The sequence below is a fragment of the Podarcis gaigeae genome (assembly GCF_964106915.1).
Source record: "Podarcis gaigeae genome assembly, chromosome: 17".
NCBI lineage: Eukaryota > Metazoa > Chordata > Lepidosauria > Squamata > Lacertidae > Podarcis > Podarcis gaigeae.
Window position 1 is genome coordinate 519,309 of NC_139694.1, and position 15,311 is coordinate 534,619.

The 15,311-nt window shown below is 51.9% G+C and overlaps 1 protein-coding gene across 2 annotated transcripts in view; it reads left to right on the forward strand.

Annotated features, from left to right (window-relative positions):
• Positions 1–15,311, forward strand: part of CFAP91 (cilia and flagella associated protein 91) — a 30,864-nt gene that overhangs the window by 14,020 nt on the left and 1,533 nt on the right. The window contains exons 12-18 of one of the 2 annotated variants that reach the window (XM_083718788.1): positions 274–345; positions 1,816–1,962; positions 2,981–3,202; positions 5,331–5,479; positions 12,977–13,068; positions 14,078–14,252; positions 14,289–14,395. In XM_083718788.1, coding sequence (XP_083574914.1) covers positions 274–345; positions 1,816–1,962; positions 2,981–3,202; positions 5,331–5,479; positions 12,977–13,068; positions 14,078–14,252; positions 14,289–14,394 — 963 coding nt within the window. In that variant the 3' untranslated portion in view covers position 14,395. Of the gene's footprint in view, positions 1–273; positions 346–1,815; positions 1,963–2,980; positions 3,203–5,330; positions 5,480–12,976; positions 13,069–14,077; positions 14,396–15,311 lie in introns of both variants that reach the window. The other variant, XM_083718787.1, reaches the window with a different exon arrangement.

Sequence of the window (15,311 nt, forward strand, 5' to 3'; positions counted from 1 at the left end):
TCCTGATCCTCTAAGGATCCTAAGCATCCTTAGAGTAGATTTGTGCTTTAAAAATCTGAATGCCCCAATCTTTCCATTGCTACGCTTCCCTTCTGCCCCCCCCCCATATCTGTAAACAAACTAGGCTGGTATACAGGGATTAAAGTCAATAAATGTGAGCCACATTCTCAGAAATCTGGGTAATATTGTACAGATCATTCAGCGATGTCCTTTCCTGAGTGTCCTCCTGCAACAAAGCAGTTGGCAATGGCAAACTCTTCTTGTCTTTTGCAGATTGAAGAAGAGAGAGAACTCGCTGTGATTACACTGCAGAGCTTAATCCGAGGCAGAGCTATCCAGAATATGGTATTCTCTCGGTTTTCCTTTTCTTTTCTTAAGCATCTAGTGGCAGATTAAAAACAAAATAATGAGAGAAAGGTGCTGATAGGCCAGCACAGGAATCTTGGGAGAAGGGAGAAATTGGGGTGTGTGGGATGGGTGGCTGCACTTGGAACAGAGTTTGGGTGGATCTTTAATAAAGATGTAAGTAGGGTGGCGCTGTGGGTTAAACCACGGAGCCTAGGACTTGCCGATCAGAAGGTCGGTGGTTCGAATCCCCGCGATGCGGTGCGCGCCTGTTGCTCGGTCCCTGCTCCTGCCAACCTAGCAGTTCAAAAGCACGTCAAAGTGCAAGTAGATAAGTAGGTACCGCTCCGGCGGGAAGGTAAACGGCGCTTCCGTGCGCTGCTCTGGTTCGCCAGAAGTGGCTTAGTCCTGCTGGCCCCATGACCCGGAAGCTGTACACCGGCTCCCTCGGCCAAGAAAGCGAGATGAGCGCCGCAACCCCAGAGTCGGCCGTGCCTGGACCTAACGGTCGGGGGTCCCTTGACCCTTGACCTTTAAGTGAGTCTGCAGTCCAGGGAGAAGGAGAAATAAGAAGACAGCTCAACCATCCTCTTTTATTTTGTTTTGGAACGATGATATTTCTTCCCCCAGGCAAGATGTACCTTCCTCAAGTGGGTTTTTAAGTTATTCAGCTGCCTTGCTGGGCTTTAGAGAAAATGAATCCCTTGACCTCACATAATCTATTTAGGACACACTTGAGTCCGTTACTAGGGAGAAATTCATTATAACTAGAAGAGGAGCCTGGTTGGATCAGGCTGATGCCCCACCTAGTCCAGCATCCTCTTCTTACAGTGGTCAGCCAATGCCTCCGAGAAGCCTGTAAGCGGGAGCTGAGGGCAAGGGCTCTCTTCCTGCTTGCCTTCTGGGAATATGTCACATCGTGTATTGATAAAGACCACCAATGTGCTTTTGCCTCGTGTCAGACCTGGTCACCTCTTGTCTGAACACCAGGATCTCCTTTCCTGGTTTCTTTCTCACAGTCAAGTTCAGGTTCCCACCCTACTTCTCTGGAGTGGATAATCAAAGTGTGGAAATTAATGGTTCTGCAAAAATTAACTTGTCAAATACATGAAAAGCAAGTGTGATTCCTTTCCTGATATATTGTTTCCTTTCTTTAAATACGTTGTGACTCTGAAGGGGAAACAGAACACTCCCCATAAATTCAGATTTGTTTCCCTGTGTTGTCAAGCATAGCCTGGTTTTTTAACATAGTTTGTTTCTCTACCTGGAGAAATGATTCTCTTATGAGGGAGTAGGTGGCTATATTTATGTTTTATTTGTATTTTACTTGTTCTGTTTGTTTATAAAACCATATAAAAACTAGGGTAATTTATATTTTAAAAAATGAGATGACACCAATAAAGTTTGGTGGAAGAGAACATTCAGTGAAGCTGCAACCTCGTTCCTTCCTTCCCTGTGACTTCCTGACAGATGTTTGAAGGGAAGGAAAAGCGACTGGAACTGATCCGCGAGTTGCGCACCACTCATGCGCTTCAGGAGGATGGGCAACTGTTGAAGAAGGCGGAGAAGCAAGTGACGTTGGCCTTGCAGAGGCAGCGGGATCTGCATGAACACAAGGTTTGGCCATAAACAGAGAGGCAGCGGACCAGTGTCTTGTTTAAAGTCTTCCCCTTCTGTCTCCTACAACAATGTCTGCAACAGAAGCTTATGATGGAAGATGGCATTTGGTCATCTGAGGGAGGAATATAATCTCATAGTGAGTGCTTTGTTAAAGATAGGACTAACTCGGAGTTTTGTATGCTAGTGTTACACAGAGGAACAAGATGGCTGGGTTAGCCAGTCATTGGAGTCATTACTTTAGGCAACTCGCGCCGACTGAGGAGGTAGGTGTTAGGTGGCTTTGCAGCTAGTTGCCTGACCAAACCCAGAGAGTGCTCATTAAAGGTTCCTCATCATCCTGGAAAAAAGTGACAAGTGGTTCGCCGCAGGGTTCTCTCCTGGGCCCATTGTTGTTCAACATCTTTCTAAACGACTTGGATGAAGGAATTGAGGGGTTGCTCATTAAATTTGCAGTTGACACCAAACGGGGAGGGGTAGCTGATGCTGTAGAAGGCAGAACCGGGTTTCAAAATGACCTCAACAGATTGGAGAACTGGGCTCAAGCTAACAAAATGAATGTCACTAGGGACAAATGTCTAGGTTCTGCACTTAGGCAGAAACAACTAGCTGCACAAATATAAGATGGGGGACACCGGCTTGCCAGTAGTACATGTGAAATGGATCCCTTCTTCCTTTGGGGGTTCTCCAGCTGTTTGCTCCCACCATTCCTGTGTCCAACCAGTCCATGACCCCAGTCCTGCAGGTGTAGTTGGACTCCCAACTCCCATCAGCTCCAAACCACCAACTAGTGTGGGAACTGCAGCCCTGCAACATCTGGAGGGCACCACGTTGCCTATCTCAGTGCAGCAGCAGCAGCAGCAGCAGCACACTATTCCAGATTACTTTCCCGTCTCCGGAAATAGCATGCATAATCTTTTCAAGGCTGGGTTCTGATGCTCAGGCCTGGAGCTCATTTCCTGTGGAAAAAGTAACCCGTTTTATAGAACGGAGAATAATTCTTCCTTGTTGCATTTAGATGTCTCTCATGGAAAAGCACTTGGCTCGGGTGGAAGGAAGAGCCCTCTCCAACATGCTAGACTTCCTCTCCAAAGAGCTGATTCGGCTCCAAGACGAGCGGAGGATCCACGCTTTTGCTATGCTTGCTGAAAGGCAACGCCGAATTCGGGAAGCCGAGGAGAGCGGCCGCCGGCAAGTGGAGGAGCGGCGCAGGCGTGAGGAAGATGAGATCTTTAGACAGGTATGTGGGGGGACTGCAGTCCCAGTCATGGGGCTTTAGGTTTGTCCTGAGACCTGCACAGCAAACTGAGTCAAGTGTGCTATCCCTGGGGGAATTATTTGTAGAGGACTCTTTCTGCAGGGCGAGAATAGGGAGCTAGACTGCTGTGGGGATGTGCAGGGCTCTCACAGTCGAGGGAGCATAGAGAGCAAACTTTTTATCATCGTGTTTCATCCCAGTATTCGACATGTAGCCTGAGATCACCTTCTGAGGCCCTTCTTCTTGTGCCTCCTCCTTGAGAGGTCCGGAGGGTGGCAATGCAAGCAGGGCCCTTCTCTGCAGTGGCTCCCTGTCTGTGGAATGCTCTCCCCGGGGAAGTTCACCTGGCGCTGTCATTATACTCCTTTAAGCGCCAGTTAAAAACATTCCTTTTTAACCAGGCCTTTGGTTGACCTGATTGACATCCTTTTAAAATGTGGCTCTTTTTTGAGGGGGAGGGTGTTATTGTTTTTATTTTATATACAGTGGTACCTCTGGTTGCGAACGGGATCTGTTCTGGAGGCCCGTTCGCAACCCTGAAAAGAACGCAACCCGCGTTTGCGCATGCGTGGGTCGCAATTTGCGGCTTCTGTGCATGCGCGAGCGGTGAAACCCGGGGGTAACCCGTTCCGGTACTTCCGGGTCACCACGGGACACAACCTGAAAATGCTCCACCTGAAGCAAACGTAACATGAGGTATGGCTGTATTGTGATCTTTTCTATGAACCGCCCTAAGACCTCCATGTATAGGGGGGTATATAAATTCAATAAATGTTCATAATAATAATGTCTAGATTCTGTCACAGAGTACACATTCCATACTTTGGAGTAAACTCTTGACCATTCTGCATACCTGACAGCTGATCCTTGGGCTGAACGTCTACGTGCGAAAGTAAATCTGCAGATAGATAACTTAGTCACACAAACGCAAAAGCGAGCTTTGTGTTATTTATTCTTATATCTCACCCTTCCTCCCAGCTTGGGTTGGCTGGCAATGATCATTAGGCCAAGTGAGGCAAAGTCTTCAGGTGGCAGATGCTCTGGGAGGGGAGCATCAGCGGAAGCCCCCAGCTCACTCCCCCCCCCCCAACATCTTCCTCTCTTGGAGGACAGGACTGAGTCAGCCATACAGCCTCTCCGAAGGCCCCAAACTAGTCTGCCACCTCACGCGCAGAGGAGGAGCCTATCCCATTGTGCATATTGAAGTGAGCTTGTGCGTGTTGGAAATGAAGAACCACCACCATCTTGGCCTCAGGTAGCAAATGTACTGGACTGGCTATAGGAAAACAAGAGTTGGAATCGCATCAGTCCCTTCCACAATAGAGCCCTTTAGGGCTGGAGAGGCGGTGCTTTTCCACAATAAATTGGAATTGCGTTTAAAACTGATTCTACACAGCATTTAATCTAGTGCTATTTTAACTAGAAATGCCTCCCCCCCTCCCCCCGCCGGCCAAGAGCTTCTGAAATGCCTACTCAGAAGTAAGTTCCATTCAGCAGAGGTTATTGGCAACTTAAAAGTATATCGCTTGCCAGTCAGCTCTTCTTGTTGCTTCCAGTTGATCCTGGGGCTGGCAGATTTTTGAGAAATTTATCATTGAACAGCCCGTTAATTGACACATGTCAATTTCTTTGGGGTGCGGCACCAACTAAAAAGGGGAAGAGATCGGTAGCTAAAGAATCTCTCCCCTACCCCTCCAAGAAATAAGCTGAAATGAGGCAGTTCAGAAAAAGGCTATTTAATGGGAAATTACACACTAATCCACCAGCCAGAATCAATAAAACAGGTGCAGCCAGCACAGCGAATGTGTTTCATTTAAAGGTGCAAGATGTGAAAGCCTTCATAGCCCCCCCCACCCTTTCCCAGGCACCTGATACAATTGCATTGTAGGATTTAAAAGTCACTACAAATCTTTTTTTAGGGGGGTTGCAAGATAGGGGGCATGAAATGCAGAAAATACTGGAAGTCTACAATTTGGAAACATCGTTTGAACACACTGTAAAATGGTATACAAAGGTCCTAGTGTGGAGGCACCCGACCTATAAATGATTTGTGCTCACTCATCATAGGAGATGGTGCTAAGAAGGATATTCTGCTTGGGGCTGTTTCCAGGTTGTTAAGGTGCACCAGAGTACAGTTGACTCCTACCTGGAAGACGTCATCCTGGACAGCATGGAGACTACGGCTGACGAACAAGCTAGAGAAGAGATTCAAAGAGTGGCTGTGGAAATCAACGACATCGCTTATGAAATGGAAACACGGTATATTCTCAAGGGAACAGCAGCATATATCGCAATATAAAGTATTGTGGCACCTTAAAGTCTTAACCATTTTGTGCAGGTTCGTATCCTGCCGGCTACATGCAAAGTGTAATATTTTGGTTCCCTGCCGGTTGCTCAGTGGGTAGATTTTATTGTGGCATAAAGGTTTGTGGACTAAAGCCCCTTTTGCCAATAAAGTGCACTTCATAAAAGTGTATGTCACAGTAAATCTGTTGTTCTTTGAGGTGCCACAAGACACTCTCCTGATGTTGTTGCAACAGACTAATTTAGCTATCTGTGTGAGATGCTGTGACCCTTAAAGCCTAGCAGATGCTAAAAAAAAAAAGATTTGAAATGGCCATCTAACCTAGGAAGAAGCTAGATTCAAAAAGTATTTCACTGTGAGTGTGATGTGAACAGCAGTTCTCTGTGCCCACCTGTGGTTTTTGTACCTGTCAGGGGTTCAGAAGGAGAGACACAGGAGGGGGAGCAAATGGAGAGTGAGGAGGAGGAGTACGAGGGGGGCGCAGGCAGTGACAGTGGCCAGAGTTATTCCACAAGCCTCTCTAGCGAATCGGAGGACTCACAGAAGGGAGCGCCGGTGGCCAGAGCAAGGGAGATTCCAAGGGAGAAACCTCAAGAGGGAGGGGCCAGCGGGGAGTCTCTGAACAGCAGCTGGAGATCAGGGCCAGCGTCTCCACCAGAGCGCAGTGGGGAGGGGGAGTCCCAGGAGTCGGGACCAGTGTCCTCACCACCAGAGGGAGGAGAGGAGTCAGGTTTGGCAACACCCACATCAGGAAGCGGGGAAACGGTCAGAAGGAAAGTCACCGGCTGGGCGCGCGCGCCAAGTTCAAATGTACAGGAGCGCGGCACAGCGGGGAGCCCGGGAAGGGAGCCAGGTCCTAAAGCCCGCCGGAGGGAGGGGCAAGACTCAGGAGGCTCCGCGTCAGAGGAGTCCAGGAAGGAGGGAACCCCAGAGGGCAGAAGGACCCAGCGCAGGAAAGAGCAGCGCAAGAGGTGGAGCCGGGCTAGAATCTTAAACTGGTGTGGGTGGAGCAGTGAGTCAGAGGGGACTTAGCCGGTCTAGCGTTAAGACGTGGGCCTGCGCGCCCAGAGCTTGGAAATGGAAACTAAACTTCAATAAAGACTTTTGTATATAATATCCACTGGGCGTTGGTCCTCTGTGAGCTGGGACCTAGCGGCAGTCCTGACAGTAAGTCCCCTCACTATTTTCACCAATTTTGCAACCTCGTGGAGTGCGGGAAAGCAGCGAGGGGTGAAGATTGGTGCTTCGCGAGCTCACGAAAAACAGGGAAATGACTACCGAAGAGAGGATAGCGAGTTTGCAAAACGCAGTGACGCAGTTGACTGCAGAAATTGCGGCTTCCAGAAAGAAAGAACAGGAAGCAGCTGCTGCCTGCCAGGATCTGCGAACCAGGTTAGAAGTGCTAACTACACAGAGGCTACCAGCCACCAGACCAGAAGGGATTGGGCTGGGAAACAGAGGAGGGAGCCTGGTATCTCACTTCAATGGGGACCTGCAGGAGTATCCTAACTTCAGAGCAGATGTGATTTATACATTGCAGCTGCTTGACAAAGACTTTAAAAATGAGGGAGAGAAAGTGGGATTTATTATTTCGCATTTGCGGGGGGAGGCAAAATCGTGGCTGCGCAATCTATGGAGAGACAAGGATCCAGCCCTCCAAAATGCGGCTGCCTTCATTAAAGTGATGGATGCGTGTTTTTTATCTGAGATTGATGTGGATATCGCTAGGAGGGAGATTCACGGACTAAGACAAGGTAAAGCCACTGTGAGGCAATATCATGCACGTTTTTTCGGATTGGTGAATGTACTAGCCTGGGAGAAAGAATCGCCTGCCGTCAGAGACCTGTTCTGGGAGGGGTTGAGCGGAGCTGTGAAAGATGAGATCGCAAGGGGGGGAAGACCCCAAACCACCAAGGAAGTGGTGGAACGGGCACTCTCCATTGGGGTTCGGTTGGAAGGACGCCCTTGGGGCAGGGAGGAAGGGCATTTGGGACGCACGCCAGCGAAAGGACTGCCTCCCTTCCCCAAGGAGGCGGCGCGCGCTCGATCCATGCCTCCGCTGGGAGGGGGAGAGGAGCCGATGGAGATAGGTGGTGCTAAGGCTCACTCCACAGTCGGAGCCCTAACTCCGGGAGCAGTCAAGATGAAGCCTCCTAGAGGAACCAGGAAGTGCTACATCTGCGACAGTGCTCAGCATATGGCAAAAGAGTGTCCCCAGCGGTTTCACAAGCATACTGCAGCCGCAGCGACAGTAACAGACGCAATTCAGCAGAGGGAGTCGCAGCAGGAAAACTCCACTGTCTGGCTGGAGATGGCATCTCTGGGGACCAGCCAGACAAGTCAGTGAAGCAATCCCCAGGGATCTTACAGCCCACCGACCCCCTCCCACCCAAACCAGTAGTGCAGCTCACCGCATCCCTTCAGCTCCCCAATGGGCTACTGGTGGAAATTCCCATCACCGTAGACTCGGGGAGCAATGCAGATTTTATAGACATGCAGTTCCTCCAGCAACATGGCATAGCCCTTCTGCCAGCGGCGGTACCTCTGAAAGTCGTCACAGTGGACGGCAGGGAGCTACTGGGAGGGCAAGTGCTACAGCAGACGCCGCCAATGGTGATGCGCATTGGAAACCACCGTGAGGTCATCAGCTTCAACGTCACCCGCCTGTCAGACACGCCCATAGTGTTGGGAATGAGTTGGCTGGATAGGCACAGCCCGGCATTAGCTTGGTACCAGCGGCAACTGACCTTCGGCTCCTCTTACTGCGCAGAACACTGCATCCTGGCGGACTTGGAAGATGAGGGGCACGAGGATGGACCACAGCTGAACTTGGGCATGTTGCAAGCGGTGCCTAACAAATACAAGGAGTTTTTGGAGGTCTTCTGCGAGAAAGAGGCGGATAAGCTGCCACCCCACAGACCCTACGACTGCAAGATCGACCTCCTGCCCGGGGCGACGCTCCCGACGGGGAAACTGTACTCCATGTCTGAGGATGAATTGCAAGAGCTCAGGGAGTTCATAGATCACAACCTGAAGCGGGGATTCATCCGGGAGTCCAAGGCGGCAGGAGGCAGTCCCGTGTTCTTTGTAAAGAAGCGGGACACGCCCCAAAAGAGGCTGGTCGTTGATTTCCGCTTCTTGAACCTCAAGACCAAGCCCTCAGCATTCCCTATGCCCAAGATCGATGACCTGCTGGCGACGGTGAGGAAGGGTCGCATCTTTACCAAGTTGGATCTGCGCGGAGCGTACAATCTCATTCGCGTACGGGAAGGCGACGAGTGGAAAACAACCATGTTTACGCCGCTGGGCACTTATGAATACAGAGTTATGCCTTTTGGATTAAAAAATGGTTCCCACTGCTTTCAAGCCTTCATGCATCATGTCTTGGCGGGTCTCCTCTACAAGAAGTGCGTCTGCTTCCTGGATGACATCCTAATCTTCTCGGAATCGCCGGAGGCTCACGAGAGAGATGTTAGGGAAGTTCTGCAGAGGCTGCGGGAGCACAGGCTGTACGCCAAGCTGGAGAAGTGCCAGTTCGACAAGACGGAGGTGGATTTCTTGGGCTACAAACTGTCCGACAAGGGACTGGCTATGGACGGTGCCAAGGTACGTGCAGTACTGGATTGGAAGAGCCCACGCAATAGGAAGGAAGTACAGAGGTTTGTCGGTTTTGCCAACTTTTATCGCAAGTTCATCAAGGGTTTCGCCATGCAGACAGCGGCCATCACCGACACCCTCAGTTCCAAGAAGAAGAGGTTCATCTGGACGGAGCAGGCAGAGCAGTCCTTTCAGAAGCTCAAGCAGCTCTTCGCTTCCGAAGAGAACCTACTGCACGTAAATCCCAGCAGGCCCATGAGAGTGGAGACGGACGCCTCAGACAGGGCCGTGGGAGCCGTTCTGTTGCAGCAAGACCACCAGGGGGACTGGAGGCCGTGCGCTTTCTACTCCAGAAAACTCAGCAAAGCGGAGCAGAACTACACCATTTGGGACAGGGAGTTGCTGGCCATACATGCAGCCTTCAAGGCGTGGCGGCACTTCCTCGTCGGAGCCAAGCACACGGTGCAGGTCCGCACAGACCATAAGAACTTGGAGTACTGGCGCACGGCGAGGTTCCTGAACCAGCGACACATCCGCTGGGCGGAGTTCTTTGCAGATTTCGACTTCAGAATTGAGTACATCCCAGGAAACAGCAACGTCTTGGCGGACGCGCTGTCCAGAAAACCGCAGTATCTGGAGGCAGAGGCACCGGCGGCGGCCAAGCACATTTTCACACCACAGGCGTGGGCATGCGCGTCAGCCACGGTGGACCTGGACGCGGTGCGCCGCGCGCTGCGAACAGACTCGTTCGCCCGAGCCAAGATGGAGGAGGTGTGCAGTGGCAAGGCGAGGGGCGACGAATTCCAAGTGCGAGACGGCCTGCTCCTACGCAAGGGAGTTCTCTACGTACCAGGAGACAGCCTCCGCGCGAAGGTCCTGCAACAGCTGCACGACGCGCCCAGCGCGGGGCACTTCGGCAAGGAGAAGACGGTGGACTTAGTAGCCAGAGACTTTTGGTGGCCTAAGATGCGGGGGGATGTCGCGGACTATGTCAATAGGTGCGACACCTGCCAAAGGGCTAAGCCTGTGCACCAGCCGCCGGCGGGCCTGTTGGAACCGCTACAGACACCGTTCGTACCGTGGGAGAGGGTAGCCCTGGACTTTGTCACAGATCTACCCAGCTCAAGGGGCAAGACGGCAGTGCTCGTGGTAGTGGACCTGTTCACCAAGATGGCCCACTTCATTCCGTGCGCGAAGGTGGCCACGGCCGAGCAGACCGCTAAGATGTTCATAGACCACGTGTTCAAGGTGCACGGCCTACCACGGTCTATTTTGTCCGACAGGGGGCGCCAGTTCATCTCCAACTTCTGGCAAAAGCTGATGGGATTCCTGAACGTCAAGGTCAGCCTGGCGTCGGCGAGACACCCGCAAACTAACGGGCAGGCGGAAAGGGTCAACGCCATCATGCAGCAGTACCTGAGATGCTACGCGAACCAGCAGCCATCGACCTGGGTGGACTATCTACCGTTGGCCGAGTTTGCCTACAACAACACGAAGCACGGGTCCACGGGGGTGACCCCATTTTTTGCCAACTACGGGAGGCATCCCAGAACCTTCCCGGGTCTGGACACAGTGCGGGAGGGGGAGCCACAGGGAGCAGAGGAAGTGGCAGCGGAGTTGCAGGAGATCCACGAGCAGCTCAGGAGGCAGTTAGAGTTGGCAAAACAGGCTTACAAAGTGCAGGCAGATCGACACAGGAGGGTTGGGGAGGACATCCAGGTGGGAGACTGGGTCTGGTTGGCAGCACAAGCAGTTCCAGCCAGATCGTTAGCCAAGAAGAAACTAGGGCACAAGCAGCTAGGGCCTTACCAAGTAGAGGCGCAGATCAACCCAGTGGCCTTCCGGTTGACACTCCCGGAGGGTTCCAGAATGCACCCGGTCTTTCATAGATCAGTGCTCACGCCCTACAGAGAGCCCCACAGGTTTCAAGCACCGGGGAAGGCGCCAGACCCGCTCAGAGAAGCGCCCAAAAAAGGGGGGTCGCCGAAAGGGGAGCCACTTAATGAAGCCACTGAGATTTTAGACTCAAGGTGGGGGGAGGACGGGATTGAATATCTTCTCGCCACGGAGGACACCCCGGCCAGCGCCAACAGGTGGGTGCCGGATTACGCAGTGGAAGAGCAGTTGCTCAAGGAAGAATTCCACACACTTTTCCCGCACAAGCCTATGCCGGCGGGCTTTTTCGAGGATTGTTTGTTCACACCCACACTCTCGGCCAGCACTTTCCGGGGTTTCTCGTCAGCTGAGGACTCGGCTCCGGGAGGCAGCTCTCCGGAGGGATCACTTTCAGGTTTTGGCACGGGGGGATCTTATTGGTGGGAGGACCAACCCGAGGTGGGCTGGCGCAGAGACATGCCGAAGGGGCCCTGGGAGGTGGACCCCCATCAAACAACAGGGGGAGGAGGGCTCTTGGGTGATTTGGGGTCGAGCGCAGATTTCGAGCACACCGCGCAGGAGATGGAAGCGGAGGAGGTCGTCGTCGACGAGCCCATGGGGGACTTCCCGGACTTATCTCGATGGTTGCAAGCCTCAGGGGACGAGCTGTATCCTGGACTCACCCCTACAACAATGGAGCACCCGGAACCCGCACCGGAAGAGGGGGAGGGGGGAAGGGGGGGCTTCGAGGGGGGGATGGATGTCAGGGGTTCAGAAGGAGAGACACAGGAGGGGGAGCAAATGGAGAGTGAGGAGGAGGAGTACGAGGGGGGCGCAGGCAGTGACAGTGGCCAGAGTTATTCCACAAGCCTCTCTAGCGAATCGGAGGACTCACAGAAGGGAGCGCCGGTGGCCAGAGCAAGGGAGATTCCAAGGGAGAAACCTCAAGAGGGAGGGGCCAGCAGGGAGTCCCTGAACAGCAGCTGGAGATCAGGGCCAGCGTCTCCACCAGAGCGCAGTGGGGAGGGGGAGTCCCAGGAGTTGGGACCAGTGTCCTCACCACCAGAGGGAGGAGAGGAGTCAGGTTTGGCAACACCCACATCAGGAAGCGGGGAAACGGTCAGAAGGAAAGTCACCGGCTGGGCGCGCGCGCCAAGTTCAAATGTACAGGAGCGCGGCACAGCGGGGAGCCCGGGAAGGGAGCCAGGTCCTAAAGCCCGCCGGAGGGAGGGGCAAGACTCAGGAGGCTCCGCGTCAGAGGAGTCCAGGAAGGAGGGAACCCCAGAGGGCAGAAGGACCCAGCGCAGGAAAGAGCAGCGCAAGAGGTGGAGCCGGGCTAGAATCTTAAACTGGTGTGGGTGGAGCAGTGAGTCAGAGGGGACTTAGCCGGTCTAGCGTTAAGACGTGGGCCTGCGCGCCCAGAGCTTGGAAATGGAAACTAAACTTCAATAAAGACTTTTGTATATAATATCCACTGGGCGTTGGTCCTCTGTGAGCTGGGACCTAGCGGCAGTCCTGACAGTACCATATTGCAAACTTTTTAAGTTTGTGTATATTCCTTTGTACAGAGTTGTTCCAACTCGGGCATGCAGCTCGTATATATTTTATTATATATTTTTCACACCAGCGCGATGCCTCTCCTGCCTCCACTAGCCCTGGATCCTGCATTGCTCCGCTTTCCTGGAAGATGGATAGCAAATGCAGGCCCTGCCCTTCCCCTGGAGTAGCGCCCATCCGGATCATGGTGTGGAAGTGAGGTCCTACCCTGCTCCTGTCGGATCTGGTCTTACGCCCCCTTCCCATCATGTGGGAAGTGTCCTCACTGACAGAACGTGCACAAATATTACTGTTTCTCATTTTTTTAAAAAAACAACAACCCTCCTAATGTGAAACAAAAAAGAGTGGAGGAATTGGGATGAGAGAGGAAATGAAGATAATGACAAAAATATAACCTTTTGTACAAATGATCTCCTCTTTAGTCGAACACATCTTCAGTCTGAAGAAATTGTGGCCGAGCTGGTTTATAGTTTCCTGATCCCCGAAGTGAGGAAAATGGCCATCAAGGAGAAAGGTAGGAAGTGTGAACAGCTTGTTTATCTCCTGAGATTACTTATGTCTTAAAAGGGGATGCGGGTGGCACTGTGGTCTAAACCACCGAGTCTCTTGGGCTTATCGATCAGAAGGTTGGCAGTTCAAATCCCCGCAACAGTGAGTTCCCGTTGCTCTGTCTCAGCTGCTGCCAACCTAGCAGTTTGAAAGCACGCCAGTGCAAGTAGATAAATAGGTACCACTGTGGCGGGAAGGTAAACGGTGTTTCCGTGCGCTCTGGTTTCCGTCACGGTGTCCCATTGTGTCAGAAGCGGTTTAGTCATGCTGGCCAAATGACCCGGAAAGCTGTCTGTGGACCAACGCCGGCTCCCTTGGCCTGAAAGCGAGATGAGCACCACAACCCCATAGTTGCCTTTGACTGGACTTAACTGTCCAGGGGGCCTTTACCTTTGTGTCTTACCATAAGTTTTGGATATATTTTTTTCCTTTTAAAAGAAGAGGCTCGTTCTGCAGTGTGAGCCTTTCCTGCCTGCCCACTTCCTCCACTACCGTCCTAGAAGGCAGTGGGGGATTCCTGTATAGGAGTGTCCTCTGCCTTTGCCATTTTTAATTATTTTGCTCTAATTCCTTTGAGATCTCCTTTGCATAGCTCTTTGCCTCCTTTAGAAGGCCCTCCCCTGGGGGTCTCTGGTTCTTCAAATGTAATCCAGGGTGCATTTTCCCAGCCTTGTTCTGAAATGAGTGTGGGAGCCAGCTCTGGCAGAGTTTTGTTTCTGTGTCACAGGAGTCTCTCAAAGGGTGGACTTGGCAAGCCACCTGACTCTCTGTTGGGGATGGTAGCAGCTCTTGCTTGCCAGAGTTTCCCCTTGTTTTGGCTGGCTTAGCTGAGCGGAGGCTGGCCCCTTGGTCAGGAAGTTTCTCCTACACACCTGTCTCCTGCCGAGTTAAGAGAGTGATGTGGGAGAGGAGGGAGCCCGATGCACCATTCTCACTGTGGGCCTGCCTTGGATCTACCACTTTCTCCTGCACAGTGAGACAGTCCCAGAGAAAGCACATCCACGCAGCTCATCAGATCATTCATGGGACTACAGAGACGACCGTGGGGCAGCTCTTTGAGCTCCAACTGGCCACTGGTGTCAAACTTTCTCAGCTAGCAATCCCGAGTGCAGATCTGCCTCCTGCAGCAGCTGAAGAACAAGGCGCTCCTGAGCCGCATGAACCCCACGAGCTGCATGAATCCCATGAGCCGCATGAGCCACAGATTCCAGACAGTCAAACAGAGCCTGAAATGCCACCTGAAGGTGGTGGTACAGACCCCTCAGGCAGTGAAGAAACGGAAAAGAAATAAGGTATGCTTAGAACTGTGTTCCTTCCCAGTCCTGCTCATGAGGCATCATGGTCCCACCTATGCACAAGAAGGCCCACCCTGGGGCTTTTTTTGGGGGCGGGGGAGGTTGGTTTCAGGGAAGCTTTGGCCTTTGTTGGTAGCCGTCACTTGAATTGTTTGCTTTTCTCTGTTCTATCAGTTAGCAAGCAGAGTGGATGTACCTGCAGCAAAGTTGGGGGGTGGGGTGGGCTTTTGTTGGTGGTTGCCGATACTTGCCTGGGAATTTTTTTCTTGCCCGTTTTCAGAGTGATGCTTCCATATGTCTCTCTGCCTCCCCCCCCCCCCCCAATTTGGTCAAAGAACTTTTTCGTTTCTTACCCAGGGGTAAGTCTCAGAAATTCTGAAATAGTGTGGAAAACAGTTGTCCTTTGAATGGATACGTAGCCTATTTCTATGCATGTTGGCTCAGTCCTACTGTGGTCAATGGCGCTTACTTGCAGGAAAGAATGCAAAGGATTAGTTGTCATTACATAGCTAATATGAAGCTTACCCTTGGGTTGGATTTTTAACAGATTTTGTGAGAACTATTTGATCAGGGTTGCAGATATGTTTCCAAGTGAATTCAGCTGTTGTAAGTTGAGTATTTTTTATTAAGTTCGAGTTTGTATCTCTTGCGTGAACTGATTGGGCCATAAATCTGATGTTTATAGTATTACCCTGGACCCTCTGGATACAAACTTAATTTGTTCCAGGGCTCCGTTCGCATCCCAAAAATTTAATAGAGGCGCACTTCTGCACATGCGCGCGGCATGATTGAGCGCTTCTGCGCAAGCGGCGAAACCTGGAAGTATACACTTCTGGGTTTGCCATGGCCGGCTTAACCCGAAGATTCTGTATCCAGAGGGGTACGTAAGTAGAGGTACAACTGTATAGGGATT